The sequence below is a fragment of the Amaranthus tricolor genome, chromosome 1 (genome assembly GCF_026212465.1).
Source record: "Amaranthus tricolor cultivar Red isolate AtriRed21 chromosome 1, ASM2621246v1, whole genome shotgun sequence".
In the NCBI taxonomy this organism is placed as follows: Eukaryota; Viridiplantae; Streptophyta; class Magnoliopsida; order Caryophyllales; family Amaranthaceae; genus Amaranthus; species Amaranthus tricolor.
Genome location: NC_080047.1, coordinates 6515851 through 6531692, shown reverse-complemented (window position 1 = coordinate 6531692; position 15842 = coordinate 6515851). Strand labels below are relative to the sequence as shown.

The following is a 15842-nucleotide window of genomic DNA, read 5'->3' as shown; positions in this document are numbered from 1 at the left end:
TTTATTCTTCGCAATAATTGAATCATCAAAAAGTACGTACTTAGTAATTTGGAATTATGTTTAAGAGAATAATAACAAAAGATAGGAGTATACTCGCTAGCCAATTGCACCACCATCCCTTCAAGCCGCAAAATTAAATTTAATTATATTAATCATGTCCCATTGAAATAGCATCATTTGACTTCAAAAAATTTCACATGATTAAATTAAATAATGTAATTTCAGTGGAACAGAAAAAGTAACTCGTAATAGTAACTGTAAAACATGCTCATGTACATGTAGCTATATATATCTCACACGGAAAATAATACTTATTTCACCTGAGATAAGTCTTGATTTTCTTTACACGTTTGTATGAATGGTGACTAAAAGGCATGAAAGTTTTGCATTTGCTGTGGGCAGATTTTAGCTTCTGGGACATTATATTCAATGTATTGGACTGTCAGTCTGTCATCAACGGACCGTATAACAATTGATTTCTTATGTTTTTTACTCTTCATCTTGCTCAAGAAATGGCTGATAAAAAAATCACTTGAGAGTTGAGAGCAAAGAATTTAACTTTAAAAAAATGTTGAAAAGTAAGGTCCTACCGAGATTTGAACTCGGGTTACTGGATTCAGAGTCCAATGTCCTAACCACTAGACCATAGAACCTTAGCGATATACAATTAGCCTAATTTATATATGATCGATTTTAAGGTGAAAAACTTTTACAATACCGAAAATAATCATGGGTCCATAGGTTGATATTTTGTTTCTTTTTAACAAAAAATTATTAGTTGTTTCATTAATCAAATCATTACCAAACCCACCTATTTACAAAAAGCTTCAAGTTTAATTTTAACTAAATTAATTAATTAAAAATAATTATAAAAAACTATATGAAAATTCATAATTTGTTACCCTCTATAAATACTAAATAAATAATCATATTGAAACATTTTACTCCAAAAAATTGTTAAAAATCAGAGAAAAAATGATATTTTTTTCATCATAGGTGAGATAGAATAATAACAACTTCTTTAATTGTGAGTTGATCAAAACATCATAAATAGTGAAATTTAATTTTTTTTATACTCATAACTCAAAATCATAATGTACATCTCTTTCTTCATAAGAGTAAACCTTGAAACCTCATTTATATAGTGGCAAAATCTACCTTCATAATCAATTTTTTGACGTCTAAAGACCACTGGAATATGGGTTAACAAGCGATATTACCACAAGAGAAGTAGGAGAAGCTCTCAAAAAGATGGGCAGAACAAAGGCAGTCGTTTCAGATAACATCCCGATTGAGGTGTGGAGAGGTTTAGGAGCAGAGGGCATTCGTTGGCTGACTAACCTCTTTACTATTATTTTGAGGACGCATAAGATGCCATAAGAATGGAGGAATAGCACTCTAGTACCTCTGTTTAAGAACAAAGGCAATGCGCAAGTATGCGGCAACTATAGAGGTGTCAAACTTCTAAGTCACACAATGAAATTGTGGGAAAGAGTGATAGAGGGGAGAATTAGACAGGAAACGGTGATTAGAGAGAACCAATTCGGTTTCAGGCCAGGAAGGTCAACCATTGAGGAAATTCATGTTTTGAGAAGACTGATGGAGAAATATATGGAACGAAAGAAAGATCTGCATATGGTGTTCATTGACTTGGAGAAAGCGTATGATAGCATACTACGACGTGTCATTTGGGATAGCCTCAAGGCTCGAGGTATTTCTTCAGTGTACATTGAGGCTATACGGGATATGTATGACAGAGCTTCGACTAACATTCAAACACCGTGGGAATAAAAGAGCCTTTTCCGGTTAAAATTGGACTACATCAGGGATCGGCTCTAAGCCCTTTTATTTTTACTGTCATTATAGAAGAGATTTCTAAATCTGTTTGGGAGACGGTACCGTGGTGCATGATATTCGCTGACGACATAGTGCTAGTAGCAGAAACTAAAGAGGAGGTTAATAATAAATTGGATGAGTGGAGGGAAGCTTTAAAAGGTAAAGGGTTGCGCATTAGCCGTCCGAAGACCGAGTATTTACGCTGTGACTTTAGTGGGACATCAACGGTAGGTGAACTAGAGGTGTTCATAGATGAAACGGTTGTTAAAAGTACAACCAAGTACAAGTATTTGGGATCGATCATTCAAAGGAATGGGGAGATTGACGGGGATGTAAATCATCGCATACAAGCGGGTTAGCTCAAGTGGCGGGCAGCCACCGCAGTGCTATGTGATAGGAAATTTCCAAGCAAGTTAAAAGGAAAGTTCTACCGGGCGACAATCAGACCGACTATGCTATATGGGACCGAATGTTGGCCTGTAAAAAAGATTTTTGAATACAAGATGGAACTTACAGAAATGTGTATGCTGAGATGGATGTGTGGGCACACATCGATGGATCGAATTAGGAACTAAGAGTTTAGGGACAAACTAGGAGTAGTCCCTATATCTGGAAAAATGCGCGAAAAATAGATTGAGGCGGTTTAGACATGTGTGCAGAGAAAGACTTTTGAAACCCTTCTGAGGAGGGTAGAAAGCATTATAGTAGAGGGTAAGAGGAGTCGAGGAAGACCCAGGAGAACTTGGGATGAGCAAATAAGAGTTGACTTGCATGAGTTAAACCTCTCTGCTGACTTGACTAGAAAAAGGAGTAGTTGGAGACGCCATATCCATGTCTTAGATTTCCGATGTCTTAACCTCTTGCTTCTCTCGTTTCCTTTCTATTAGTTTTTTGTTTTCTTTTTGTATTGGTTCTGCTTTTGTTTTATTTATAGGCCTTTAAGTTATATTTCCCGTGGTTATTACGTCTATTTATCTTCCTGGAGCCGGGGGACTCCTTTGGCCGCGCTCTCCTTTATAGATATAAGTTGCCGCCGTCTTTCCCTTCCCAGACCCTGTCCTCATTCTATGAGCGGGATACACTAAGTAGGATGATGATGATGATTATAAAGATCGCCTTTACATGACTTTACCAATTAAATTCATTATCATGTATCAAATGTTTTAATATTGATGCACTTTCGTGTTGATCATTATTTGACAAAAGGCATCGATGTAACTTCATAATAATCAAAGAGGTCTTTTACGCATCAATTAAAAGCGCCTTGAATTTTTTATTTTTTAACAACAAATCGGGGATCATATTTGATTACTCTTAACATACACAACCAAACATGCCTATCAGATTTGAGTACAATGTTCATCTCACAAGATTAATCATATACAATAATACAAACACATCAAATATATGCTAGGCCTGGATGGGTTTTCACTTGAACAAATGAGCCAAATCCGGGTCGTCTAAATCCAGGTCCAACCATCCATACAATCGCATGAACTCGATGTAATGATCTGGTGGTGTCAACTTTTTCAAATTTTTTAAAGCGTAACCCTCTACACTCTGAATATCACGAGCAAGCCAACGGCCAAAAACAGGGTCGATAGGTGGCGGATTCTTCAAAAGAAGTTCATCCCTCTCTTGTTTCTGTTTGGCAGGTTTGTTTCCCATGGGCTCTGCAAGATTTCAGAATATCAGGCGATGAAACAGAAAGAGATTAATAAAGGTAATAGCTTCATCGCCATGGAAACAGTACACAATAGCAAGAAAAATAGGAGGTACGAAAGAACTGGGATGGAAAGGAGTATTAACTAGGAAATTTTATTTTTGAAGTGAGTATAAACAAAGAATTAGTACCGAGTACTTCTGACAAAACATAAAAACTGTTGGAAAAATAACCCATATGTGATCACACATCGAAGAATTAGAGAATGGTTGGGCTACACCTCCTATTATCAATTGGTTTTTGGTTTTAGGTGAAACCTCATCATGTTTGTGTGCAGCCAACTCTTTATCGAGTATGCCATAGTTCTATAATGGATATCATGCTATCTCGTCACAACACTACTTTTCTCAGATATCCCATCAAGATGTTGGCTTACAACCATATGGTGGCAACCCGGGGCGAATCCAAGATACGAGTTTCGGTGGGCCAAACACTAAGCCTAAGGAAAACTTCCAAAATCTATTAAAAACTTCCAAAATCTATTAACCTTCAGCTAAAAAAAACTCGAGCTTAACACATACATTTTTTGGTGTTTCCTGCACATAAATGCTGGGACAAGGTTGTTTCACACAACTCATGTGCGGAATCAAACTAGAGCATCAAAACTCCAGTGCGGCTGCGCCTTCCTTGCTTCCCCTACCCTCCTTCCTTTCAAAAGCAGAACCGAACAAGTACCGATTTTCCAAATGTTGACGTGAAACTTTACGCAATTTATAGAATGAGCACTGGAATCTAATCATTTATACTAATTCCATCGGGAAATCTTATTAAGACAAATTCAGAAGCACAGGTACAAATAAATCGAAGCAAAATTATTGGCAAACTCAAAAAGATAAAAAAAGGGAATCAATTGTGATTCCTTGTGAAGGAATCCTTGTAATTCAATCCAACACTGCCTTTACTCTTTACTCACATAGTGAATGACAAAGTTCTAGTGGACTACTCCCTTTTCGTCCCTTTTAAATCTGCAACACGATCTAAAAAGTTTTCACTTCGATTTGTGTGATGTAACATATTCAAAGAGATAGAGAAAATCGCAACACAGATCAATTAATTGTAACATTGTATCCAATGTATGAAAAACTTGCATCAAAGTCATACAATTCTTATTTCAAAATTCTAACAATAATACTAATAGCCCTAACCTTCATTTCTCGTCTCTAGAGGCCGCTTCAATGTTACGAATACGAGGTACAACAATTGGGGCTCCTCTAACCTTTTCAAGAGCAAAACTAATCCTCATTGGACGACCTAAAAACGCTTTACCATCCATAGCATCTTTAGCAGATATAGCCTCCTCATCTTTCGCAAAGTTAACAAATCCAAAACCTCTAGACCTTCCGGTAACCTTATCATACATTATCCTAACTTCTGTCACCTCTCCGAAATTGGAAAAAGCATCCAACAAAGACCTCTCATCAACTGACCATGACAATCCGGCTACAAACAGCTTATTGTTGGCTGGACCTGAACCAGTCGATGACACCGAACAATAAGGCTTAATCTTGAAGGCAGGATAATGAACAGCTGCCACTGTTGTTCTTGCAATTATCTTTAAAGAGTTCATTGCTAAACAATATGAATTCCCCTGTTTCATAATTTAGAAACCCTTTAATTCCGAACTAGAGCCAATGGGAAAAATATAATTTTGCATCTTCCCGGTTGCAAAAGATCCAAACTTAACATTGTGTTTGGATAGACAGAAATAAAAGGAAAACGAAGGGATCTGATTAGGAAGGATGAAGATTACCTTATTTGGATAACAAAAAGAGAGGGAAAGGATTTGAAGGGGAGGGGTTAGAGGAAAAACATGGAAAAAATTTAGTTAAGAATGGAAAGACTTGGAAGAAAAACTCATTTTTCCTCCATTTTCTCTTATTTTCCCTTCTAAACATTCTAAACAAACAAGATGAACTCGCCCTCCTTACTCTTACCCTTCCTTTCCCTTTCTTCCTTCCCTTACCTTTCTTTCTAAATTACTATCCAAATATAGCGTAAAGGGTTTATCCCTACCTAACATTTTTTCCCACTTCGTTATCATTGATTCATTTCAAACTTTAAGAATCTGAAACTCTATGATAATTTGTGCCCATATTGTTATGGTTTGACAAGTTATTAATCAATCAAAACCCAATAACATCTTCAAAGTGTTCATTGCTAACCAATATGAATTTCCCTGCTTGATAATTTAGAAACCCTTTAATTTTGACTACAGTTAATGGGAAAAATGTCAATTTGCATTTTCCCAGTTGCAAAATATTCAAACTTTAGACAGTAAATCATCAAACTTTCTCCCTACCTCCCATTTTTCTACTTCATCATCATTGTTTCATCTCAAACTATATATCTATGATAATTTGTGCCCATATTATTGCAAAAATCCAACAAAATAAAATATTAATATGGAAAGTGAAAATCGAGATCAATAATTTAAGAGAAGATGATAAATAAAATATAAAAAGGGAATTAAAGAAAGAGATAATACCTGAAAAATAAAGTCGACAGGGAGTTAGATAAGAGAAAAAATTGGGAGAGCAGAGTAGGCAACGACAAGGCAAACTGCAAATCTAATAAGGATTGACAAGAGTTGAAGACCTTACAACACCAGTGGCGGACCCAGGAATTTCAAACTGGGGTACAAAATACGAACGTTATGTCGTTCGGATAATCGAATAAAATTTTTTTAAAAACTAAAAAAATTACAACACATAATAGAACGGCGTAAACCACTTGACACTAAAACGGCGTAAACCACCTACTTGTTTTTGAGGGAAAACATGTGTTTTTGGTTGGCAAGGTTTTTTAAAAATATAAGCTCTCCTAACCGGATTTCTTTCATTTGGGGATAATCCATTATGTTTTTTCTCAATCCCGGGTCATGAGGAAGAAGTTCAACATCATACACCCAATCATCATCCAATGGTTCATCACAATCATCATCAAATGGTTCATCACAAGCACTTGAACCCCCTACTTCCATATTAACATCTTGAGTTGGAGGGGAACTTAAAGGAGATGGAGGTGAGTCAATGGTTTCGTTAAATGATCCTTGGGATTTCATTCTTTTAAGCAAGAATTCACGAAGATTGGATTTTTTATCCTCGCCTTTTGACTTCTTTGAACTTGAACTACTTGACATTTCCTAATTAAATTAAATTAACTAACTAACATTTAACAAACAAATAAGAAGCTCCAAGCCTCCGCCCTCCAACATGGACCAACAACATCAAAGCACAGTAATTGAAAACCAACATTCATCTTCACCATTTGATTCAGAACATCAAGATCAAGAGAAATAGAGAATCAATATCAATTATCAAAACCAGCATCAAAACGAGTAAACGACAGTCGACAAAACCAACATTCAAAAATCAAAACCAGCATCAAAACCATAAGCATCAAAACCAGCATTCATATTTTGATTCATCTTCACCATAAAATCAAAAAGAAAACAAATGATGAAAACCAGCATTCAAAACCAACATTCATCTTCACCATTTGATTCAGAACATCAAGATTAACAAGCCGCAAGCGACATGAAAAATTTCATATGAAGCATCCAATAGAAATTCAATGATCGAATAATCAATAACAGTCAACATACTCAACAACTAATTTAATTCGACTTAATTAAACCCTAGTATACTCAATTTGTGAAAATCACAAAAAGAAACTTACTGAGATTAGTGAGATGCGAATTCTTTAGTGATTAACGGGGGGCAAATAAACCAACATTCATCTTCAACATTTGATTCAGAACATCAAGATCAAGAGAAATAGAGAATCAATATCAATTATCAAACAAAACCGGCATCAAAACGAGTAAACAACAATCGACAAAACCAACATTCAAAAATTAGGGTTCATAAACGATTAAACGTACCGTACGGCGTGACGGCGGTGGCCGGTGGCACTGGGGAGGCAGGAACAGGAGCGCCGGAGGTACAACGTCGACGTGGGGAGGCCGGAGGCGAGGCAAGCAGGCAGGAGGCTTGAAACAGGGAGGAGGCGTCGAGGTGATTTCGCTGTTTCGACTTTCGCGTGAGGCTTCGCTAGTTGGCTTTCTGAATTCTGAAGCACGCTTTCTCTCTCTTTCTCCAATTTCCCGTGTTTTTGCTTTTCTTTTCTTTTTTTTTTTTTTCTTTTTTTTTTTTCAAAGTGGGGGTACAGTTGTACCCCCTTGTCACTTCATTAGGTCCGCCCCTCCTTACAAGGCTACACAAGATGCATTGAAGATTCATCTAGAGCCCATGCTACGGAATTCCAATTTTACCCTTAGAGGTCACTTGGTAGAAGGGAATGGAAATTGTGGGACTTAGAGTTAGAGGTGATACTTATGTTGAGACTTTAAGTGAGACTTGAGATAAAATGTCTCATGTCTTTGTTTGGTAAAGTATGAGACTAGATTATAAATTGGTTGAATTTAATCTCAAAGTTACAAGTTTACTCACTTTTTCTTTTTCTCTTTAATTTAATTAATGACAATTATGTCTTTGTATTCGTATCCCATGTCCTAATCTCAATTACCCCTCCCTCCCCAAGGATATTTTTCATAAAACTTTACCATAAAATATTCTTATTTTCTAACAGTCCCAAATTTCCAATCCCTCTTAACAAACAAAAACATTTAAAGTCTCAGCAAAAGAATTTTCATTCCATCCCCCAAATCCCTCATGCCAAACACCCCTTAGTTGTAGTGCACCTCTAACGTATGAACACAAAGATTGATGAGTAACTTAATTTTTTATTTAACGTAAGCGTTAGGTAGATGAGAAAGAGAAATTGAAGATAAAAATGTGGGATTGCATTGTGATTTCATTGTTGGAAATTTATATTATATATTTTAATTTTTTTATTTGGTATGTTAATGAAATTAAGTTGAGAATTGTGAATATATACTGAAAATAAAATATATTTTACAATTTTACACCCATTAAAAATAGAAAATAACTTTTGAAATTTTTATAAATAAGGGTATAAAAGTATTTTCCACTAATAACCCAATTTTCATCCTTTAATACTTTGCTCCTTAGTTACTGAACCCTTTACCGCGATGGAATGAGATAATTAAATTTATGTTTCTTTTGATAAAAATGGTATATTTTTCATTGAGATAATATAGTTATCGACCATTTTATTCTCCATATATGTCATCGTAATCATATATTGACTCAAAAAGCAACAAGTCAAAATTAAAGCAATTACACCCTTAAATTTTTTATAATTACTAGTATAGAACCCGTGCATTGCAAGGAGTTTTGTAGAATGCTTTTTTAATATGTAAATTTTAAATAATTGTGCAATTGCATGTATATTATCATAATGAAAGTATTGTAATATAAATAAAATGTAACAATGTATTCAAATTGTTTATAACAATTTAATGACTCAATAAATAATAAAATAATAAAATAATAAAAAATAATTTAAAAAATAAAATTGCTTATTATCATCATGAAATAATAATAATAATATATTTAAATCAATAACAACATAGAAACTCAATTCATTTTAGATGGAATGTAACTGCCAAAAAAACTTTCCTAATATTACTGGAAACTAATCTATTTGATTGTAAAATTTATTGTATTAAAAAAACTACTGAATTTTTTATACTTTTTTTTAAAATAACAACCTAATTATTCTGATTATATTTGTGAATTTCCAAACAATTTCATTGTATTTTATATTAAAGGAAATAGTTAGATTTTTTTAGTATAATATTTTCAAAAGAATAAATTACCATTTTTCAATAATTGTACTAATTTCAAATGGAAAAACATTTTATTTAAAAGGAAAATATTGAGATTCTGTGCATATTGCCACTTATATTTAAGAATTAAGATTACATAGCATATAACTGTTAGACTGCTATGTCAGTTTGAATTACCAATTATTTTGCTGTGTTTGGCAAATGACTCTTAGATTGACATTTGTCATTTAGCAGCAAAATTATAGTATTGTATGATATTCTGTGCATGTTGTCATTTATATTTAAGAATTAAGATTACATAGCATATAACTATTAGACTGCTATGTCAGTTTGAAGTACTAATTATTTTGCTGTATTTGGCAAATGGCTCTTAAATTGACATTTGTCATTTAGCAGCAAAATTATAGTAATGTATGATGTATGATTCCCTCCATCTCCATTAGTCAATATTATTTTTTATTTTGGATGGTCTTCACTTAGCATTATTTTTATTTGGCATGTGATTTTTTTACTCTTATCAATACAATTTAATTTTCTTTTACTTTTATCCACACAATTTATTTTCTATCTTATTTATCAAATATCTATTTTTTACTTTGAAACAAGCCATTTATCCTAAGCTAAACACTTTTTTCAAATTGAAATTTTAAGCAACAAAGGACGTTATGACAATAACAAAACAACCAAACCAGATCTAATTCTTAGTTATCTATTACAAAAAGATTATAGCTTTATTACTAGAATACTAAGAACCGACGAAAAAAATAGAAAAAAATTTCTGAATTTCTGGCATGGTAGGTGTAGGTTGCGGGTTATACTACTTTCAAGTTTCAACCCTCTTATTCATAGAGTGTCACAAAGACTAAAAAATTCTACCATTTTTGAAATACTTGAAAGAAAATGCCTCAATTTGAATTGAAAGCAGGTAGTAGACCACCATGGGTAGGTTTAGCAGCTGCTGTTTGGGTTGAATTTGCTGCTGGAAATTCATATACTTTTCCCCTTTTCTCTCCTTCATTGAAATCTGTATTGGGTTTTACTCAACAGCAGATTACAATCCTTGGTGTGGCTAATGACTTTGGTGAAAGTGTGGGTATTTTGCCTGGCCTTGCTTGTAACAAGTTCCCACCTTGGGCTGTTCTTGCTGTTGGTGCTTTGGGTTGTTTCTTGGGTTATGGTCTTCTTTGGCTTTCTATTTCCCAGACTGTTCTTAACTTGCCTTATTGGTTGGTAAGATCTTTTGTTCCTTTGTTTTCTTAATTTGGCAATTTTAAGGTTTTTTGTGCATTAAGTTTTGTATTCTTAATATGAAAGATAATGTTGCACCATTAATTTGTAGATGCACCCAATACTTCTTGCTTTGATGATGTTTTAGTTTAAATTGAAAGGGTTTTGTTAGAGCATAAGGAACCAACTCAACCATCGTTGGTTCTTTGACAAGAGGTCACGGGTTCGAATCTCAAGCATCATTTATTTAATCATTTAAAAGTGGAATATTTAGCGCCAGGTATGAGGAGGGCCTGTGGTGCATTCACATTTCAAGCCCAAAGGGCTCTCGAGATGTGTTAGAGTATATTGGTGTTTTATTGAGTAAAAAGTTTGATTCTTTGATTCTCAAGTTCTTGGATTATGGTGTTTTTGATTTTTGATGGAATTTTGAATATTTACTGTGAAACTATAACTAGGTCAAATTAGATGTCATCTTGAATAAACCCTTGGGCAAGTTGGGATATGTAGATATGATTGGATGTGTTGTAATTTTCATTTCTATTTCTAATACATACCCAACAAAGCAATGGAAACTAGTGATCACTTGGTTGTAATTGGTTTTCTTGATTGTTTCTATAATTTGACTTAGTTAACATTCAAATCAATTTCATTTCAATAAAGAGTTTCTTATAATCAGAATCATTGTGTACATTGTGCAATGAAATGCTGAATATATCGAAGCGAACAAGACTAGCAATATGTTCGAATTCGATATATTCTACGGTACGTACATCTAATGGTGGCAAGAAATAGAGAACAAAAGTGATGAGAGAGTGCTAGTCGCTAAATCATAGACATGTCAAATGTTAGTTTTCGACATGATTTAGTGCATAGGAGATTGATAGCCGCCCTCTCTTGTGTGATAAGAGTAGAAGTGTTGAACTATATGTGGTTTGCTATTGTGAATATCACCTTCAAAAAGAATTTGGTATTTCTTTGGTAGTTTCTATGCATCAATTATTGGATAAACTCCATGATTACTGCTTTCAATTACTAATAATTGATTAATTTATGTTGTCGTGACAAACTTACAATTGTATAGTACCAATCCTATATCCTCACCTCTACTTTTCTTATCTTGTAGTATCCAATGCAACTTAAACTTACAACTATAACTACCCTCACCCCCCACCTTATATTTTCAACTGAGGCTCTTGACTAGAACAAGACGAGGTCTACAATTTCAAATCCTACTTAGCTCTAGCTTATGTTGCAGTCCTTACCGACTTTGACTGTGGAGAGAATGTCTACGAGAAGGATATGCCTTCTAGCAATGAGTTTGGAGTTTGGAGTTTGGACATTACGTTGTTTTCAACTGTTGTTCGTCAAACAGCGCATGGAGTAGTTTAGTCATTAATAGGCTTGGTTTGATGTAGTGGGTGATGGTGGCAAGAGGCAACGGGTACAACATTCCGTTCATGGCCGGTTCTTGGGGCTTCCCGGGTAGCCAATCGCCTATAACCTCCGAAATAAGGGGCTTGAAATATTAAATGGTGCTATTCAGGCTCGGTTCTGATCAACACTTTTTAAGTGATTTGTTTGTAAACTTTTTTATATTTGAAGTAATATAATATTATAATATATTTTGTTTTGATTTATTTTTCTTGAAGTAAAATTTTTTTTCTTTTAATATAATGAAAGACCCCATTTTAAAAGACATCGCAAAAATAAATAGGATCTCCAAAATCTTTGCTCTGCACCTAATTCCATTACCCCAACACCATCATGTGGCAATCAAGTGGCAACTGACTGTCTTATAAAATAGCTGTGAATCCAAACTGCGATATATCTATATGGTTGATTCAAATGTTAAGTTTCACTCTGGTTATTATTTGTTCCTGGGCAAATGTGATTCTCACTCTTAATTAAGTGCATATGCAATATGCATAATGACCATTGTCTTAGTCTCACAATATGATTGTGATATGTAACTCTGATCTGTTTATGTGGCTTCTTTGTGGCAGTTGTGGCTTGCGCTGGTTATCGGGGCTAATAGCAGTGCATGGTTTGGAACTGCTGTTCTCGTTACCAACATGAGAAACTTCCCTTTAAGTAGGGGGACTGTTGCTGGTCTTCTGAAGGGCTATGTTGGTCTTAGCGCTGCAATATATACAGAGGTATACGGTATGGTGCTTCATAAATCTGATACGTCACTCCTCCTATTTCTGACTGTCGGCCTCCCTATCATATGCCTTTCCATGATGTATTTCGTCAGACCATGTACTCCAGCAGCTGGGGAAGACTCTTCCGAAAACAAACATTTCCTGTTTACCCAAGCGGCTAGTATCATTCTAGGAATTTATCTCCTCACAAGCACCATTATTGCCGATAAACTTTCCGTCCAGAGAGCCATTTGCTATGTATTTATTGTTATAATGGTTATTTTCATGATGGCTCCCCTTGCAATCCCTATCAAAATGACGTTATTCCCTTCCAGCAAAAAACTTTCTCGACCGGTTGATTCTTCAGATCAGCTGGTCGTAGATGCAGACGAGTCGACTCAAATAGAACCTTTGTTGCCCAAATCTTTGTCCGAGTATCTTGGGAGTTTTCGAGAAGATGAAGATGCTTCTGAAGTGGACATCCTTTTGGCAGTTGGAGAGGGTGCCGTGCCTGTCAAACGGAAAAGGAGACCGCATAGAGGAGAGGACTTTAAGTTTAAGGAAGTATTAATCAAGGCTGATTTCTGGCTTTTGTGGTTGGTGTACTTTCTAGGGGTGGGTTCTGGTGTAACTGTTCTGAACAACTTGGCACAGATTGGTTATGCACAAGCAGAGCAAGATACTAGCATACTGTTGTCCCTATTTGCTTTCTGCAATTTCCTAGGTCGCTTGGGTGGAGGTGCTGTTTCGGAACATTTTGTAAGGTAATTATAACGAACTACTCAAAATGACTCTAGTTTATCATGTGCACTTCTTATTTATGCGTGTTAAGGGCCAATCGGAAACAACCTTTTTCTTTTCAATTACAAGAGTAAGGTTGCGTTGCGTACATCAGAAACCCCTGCCAACCGTTTGATAGCATTGGAGCAATGTAGTGTTGTACTATCTTAAGTTTTGCTATTTTAAGATAAATACATTTGTTTACCTGTTTCATCTTTGTTAGAGTATATAACATATCCTGAGGCCTTAACCATTAGCTAAAACTTTTGGTTGAGTTGGTTCCTTGACATGTTATCATAAGCCAGCGTGACAAGAGGTCACGGGTTCGAATCTCAACTTCCCCTAATTTAAAGTGGAATATTCAGCGCATGTGCACGTCCACACTTCTAGCTCAATGGGTTCTCGTGTGAGGGGGCGTGTTAGAGTATATAACACATATCCTAGGGCCTCAACCATCAGCTTAAGCTTTTGTTGAATTGGTTCCTTGACAATCTTAACGCACTTCCTAAATTCTTGAACTCGATCTCTTGGAGTATATAACCAGCTGACGGAAATTTTTCCTTGTAGATGGAAGACACTTCCTCGTACGATATGGATGACAGTAACTCAACTATTTATGGTCCTAGCCTACTTTTTGTATGCATATGCTCTCCGTGGTACCCTTGAAGTAGCCACCGCATTGCTCGGGATCTGCTACGGAGCTCAGACTGCAGTAATGATTCCAACCGCCTCTGAGCTATTTGGGCTTAAACATTTCGGTGTTATTTACAATTTCATACAGTTAGGCAATCCCATTGCCGCTCTTCTTTTATCAGGAATACTTGCTGGTTCTGTATATGATGCTGAAGCTGCCAAACAAGGTGCCTCAACTTGCATCGGTGCTTCTTGTTTTAAGCTTACGTTCTTTGTTCTTGCTGGACTTTGCGGGTTGGGATCCTTATTATCCGTAATTCTAACTATAAGAATCAAACCCGTATACCAAATGCTCTATGCCGGAGGTTCTTTCCGTTCACCTCAAGGATCACATCACTGACTAAAGGGTGGCTACAGGCATTCTGATCGAATTAGCCTTGTGCTACCCGATGAGGCGATGAACATAAACCTTGCCGTTTAGACTTGTACTAGAAATCTAGAACCCGAAATCAAGGATTCTTTTTGCCCTGTGATTTCCGGCTATTCATAGTATCTGTTTGTATACATACTCCGGTGCATGGCGTTGTATTAGAGGCTAGAATATCTGTTAGTTGGTAACTTGGTACTCTTACTCTGTTCGTCCCTTTGAGTTCGCCATATGAAAGCCTCTTATGGAGAAATAAATTTGCACAAATTCAAGAGGATGAAGTACTTAGAGTGTCTCACAATTATAAGAGATACTATTTTCTAGATAGTATTATGTACTTTTTAATATGGTCGTTTTTTTGACTAAATTTACATGATCTAAGATTGAATCTTGTTTATTAGCTAGTTGTTTTGTATTCGTCCTTAAAAATTTATTGATGATTTATAAGAATATTGATATATATTTTTCATAAATGATGAAAATAGACATCACAATATTAATATTAATATTAATATTAATAAATGTATATTCTTTTTAAAAAAGCCATCTAGCTAGGTAGGACAATTTTTCCTTAGCAACTACACGTCAACCGGGGCCAAAATTTAGGTGAAATTAGGGCTTTGTGGTTTTCAAATTAATTTTCGAAGTCAATATTTTAGCTTTGTAATTAATGATAGAAGTGATGTCTCTTTTCAATCCAACTCCCATTTTAGTACAACTCAAGGTTCTAAATTTTTTATACCCCTTATATTCCTATCATGGTCCCATTTGTTTTATATTATTGTATTTTATTCTCAATTTATTTAACACGGATGAATGAGATTTTATTTGAATCATCTCAATATAAATTTTATTAATATTAATTTTTTATATTTTTTTAATTAAGATAAGATGCATTAATAAGTGTGTAAAACTAAATGAGACATTTTGATTAGAATAGAATGGAGTATTTGCTAGAGACATAATATTCAGTGTTATTTATTACTTGATTTTGATGGACTATTAGGCTATTAGCATATATGTTTTATGTGAATTGTATTGTATGTTATATTGATATTACTAATAGACAATTTTATAAAATTATATTGGCAATTTTATACAAGTATGTTATACAAGTATCTATTATAAATTTTTTCATTTAATCTTATTCACAAACTTAAATTTTTTTTATATCATCTATACATTTATTTCATTTGTTTATTATTAATACAAGTACCAAGTAATACAAACCCATATAATAACAAAATAAATCAAACAACAAAGTAGTACAATGCTACCTCTATTTTTAGACGGTCGTTAAACTTGTATAGTAATCATTATACTATTCATGATAGTATTGTTTTAAATATTGTTCTTTAT

At 34.7% G+C, this 15842-nt stretch overlaps 3 protein-coding genes and 1 non-coding gene across 6 annotated transcripts; 1 reads left to right on the top strand and 3 right to left on the bottom strand.

The window, feature by feature from the left end:
• Positions 1-581: 581 nt before the first annotated feature.
• Positions 582-653, bottom strand: TRNAQ-CUG (transfer RNA glutamine (anticodon CUG)). Its single transcript has one exon. It is a non-coding gene; the product is annotated as a tRNA-Gln (tRNA).
• Positions 654-3132: 2479 nt separating this feature from the next.
• LOC130812766 (uncharacterized) lies at positions 3133-3504 on the bottom strand. Its single transcript, XM_057678362.1, has one exon. It carries the CDS (start codon positions 3502-3504, stop codon positions 3265-3267), a length of 240 nt encoding a protein of 79 aa, XP_057534345.1. The 3' UTR covers positions 3133-3264.
• LOC130812752 (glycine-rich RNA-binding protein 4, mitochondrial-like) lies at positions 3133-7576 on the bottom strand. Of its 3 annotated transcripts, XM_057678342.1 has the most exons (3): positions 6045-6184; positions 4705-5147; positions 3133-3509 (listed from the first exon to the last, which is right to left on the bottom strand). In XM_057678342.1, the coding sequence occupies exon 2, from the start codon at positions 5124-5126 to the stop codon at positions 4707-4709; it is 420 nt and encodes a 139-aa protein (XP_057534325.1). In that variant the 5' UTR covers positions 5127-5147; positions 6045-6184; the 3' UTR covers positions 3133-3509; positions 4705-4706. The 3 variants fall into 3 exon arrangements, with proteins under 3 accessions (XP_057534325.1, XP_057534333.1, XP_057534316.1); XM_057678350.1 differs by lacking the exons at positions 3133-3509; positions 6045-6184 and adding an exon at positions 7443-7576 and having other exon boundaries at positions 4585-5147; XM_057678333.1 differs by lacking the exon at positions 3133-3509 and having other exon boundaries at positions 4585-5147.
• Positions 7577-9959: 2383 nt separating this feature from the next.
• LOC130812742 (protein NUCLEAR FUSION DEFECTIVE 4-like) lies at positions 9960-14994 on the top strand. The gene is made up of 3 exons (XM_057678322.1): positions 9960-10502; positions 12506-13407; positions 13991-14994. The coding sequence occupies exons 1-3, from the start codon at positions 10173-10175 to the stop codon at positions 14454-14456; spliced, it is 1698 nt and encodes a 565-aa protein (XP_057534305.1). The 5' UTR covers positions 9960-10172; the 3' UTR covers positions 14457-14994.
• The last annotated feature ends 848 nt before the right edge of the window (positions 14995-15842 follow it).

Excerpts from the sequence above, each read along its gene's own strand:
- LOC130812752 (XM_057678350.1), bottom strand. The coding sequence starts at position 5,126 with ATGAACTCTTTAAAGATAATTGCAAGAACAACAGTGGCAGCTGTTCAT.
- LOC130812742 (XM_057678322.1), top strand. The coding sequence starts at position 10,173 with ATGCCTCAATTTGAATTGAAAGCAGGTAGTAGACCACCATGGGTAGGT. Across the intron at positions 10,503-12,505 it reads TTAACTTGCCTTATTGGTTG|TTGTGGCTTGCGCTGGTTAT; the intron begins GTAAGATCTTTT and ends TCTTTGTGGCAG. Across the intron at positions 13,408-13,990 it reads GTTTCGGAACATTTTGTAAG|ATGGAAGACACTTCCTCGTA; the intron begins GTAATTATAACG and ends TTTTCCTTGTAG.
- LOC130812766 (XM_057678362.1), bottom strand. The coding sequence starts at position 3,504 with ATGGGAAACAAACCTGCCAAACAGAAACAAGAGAGGGATGAACTTCTT.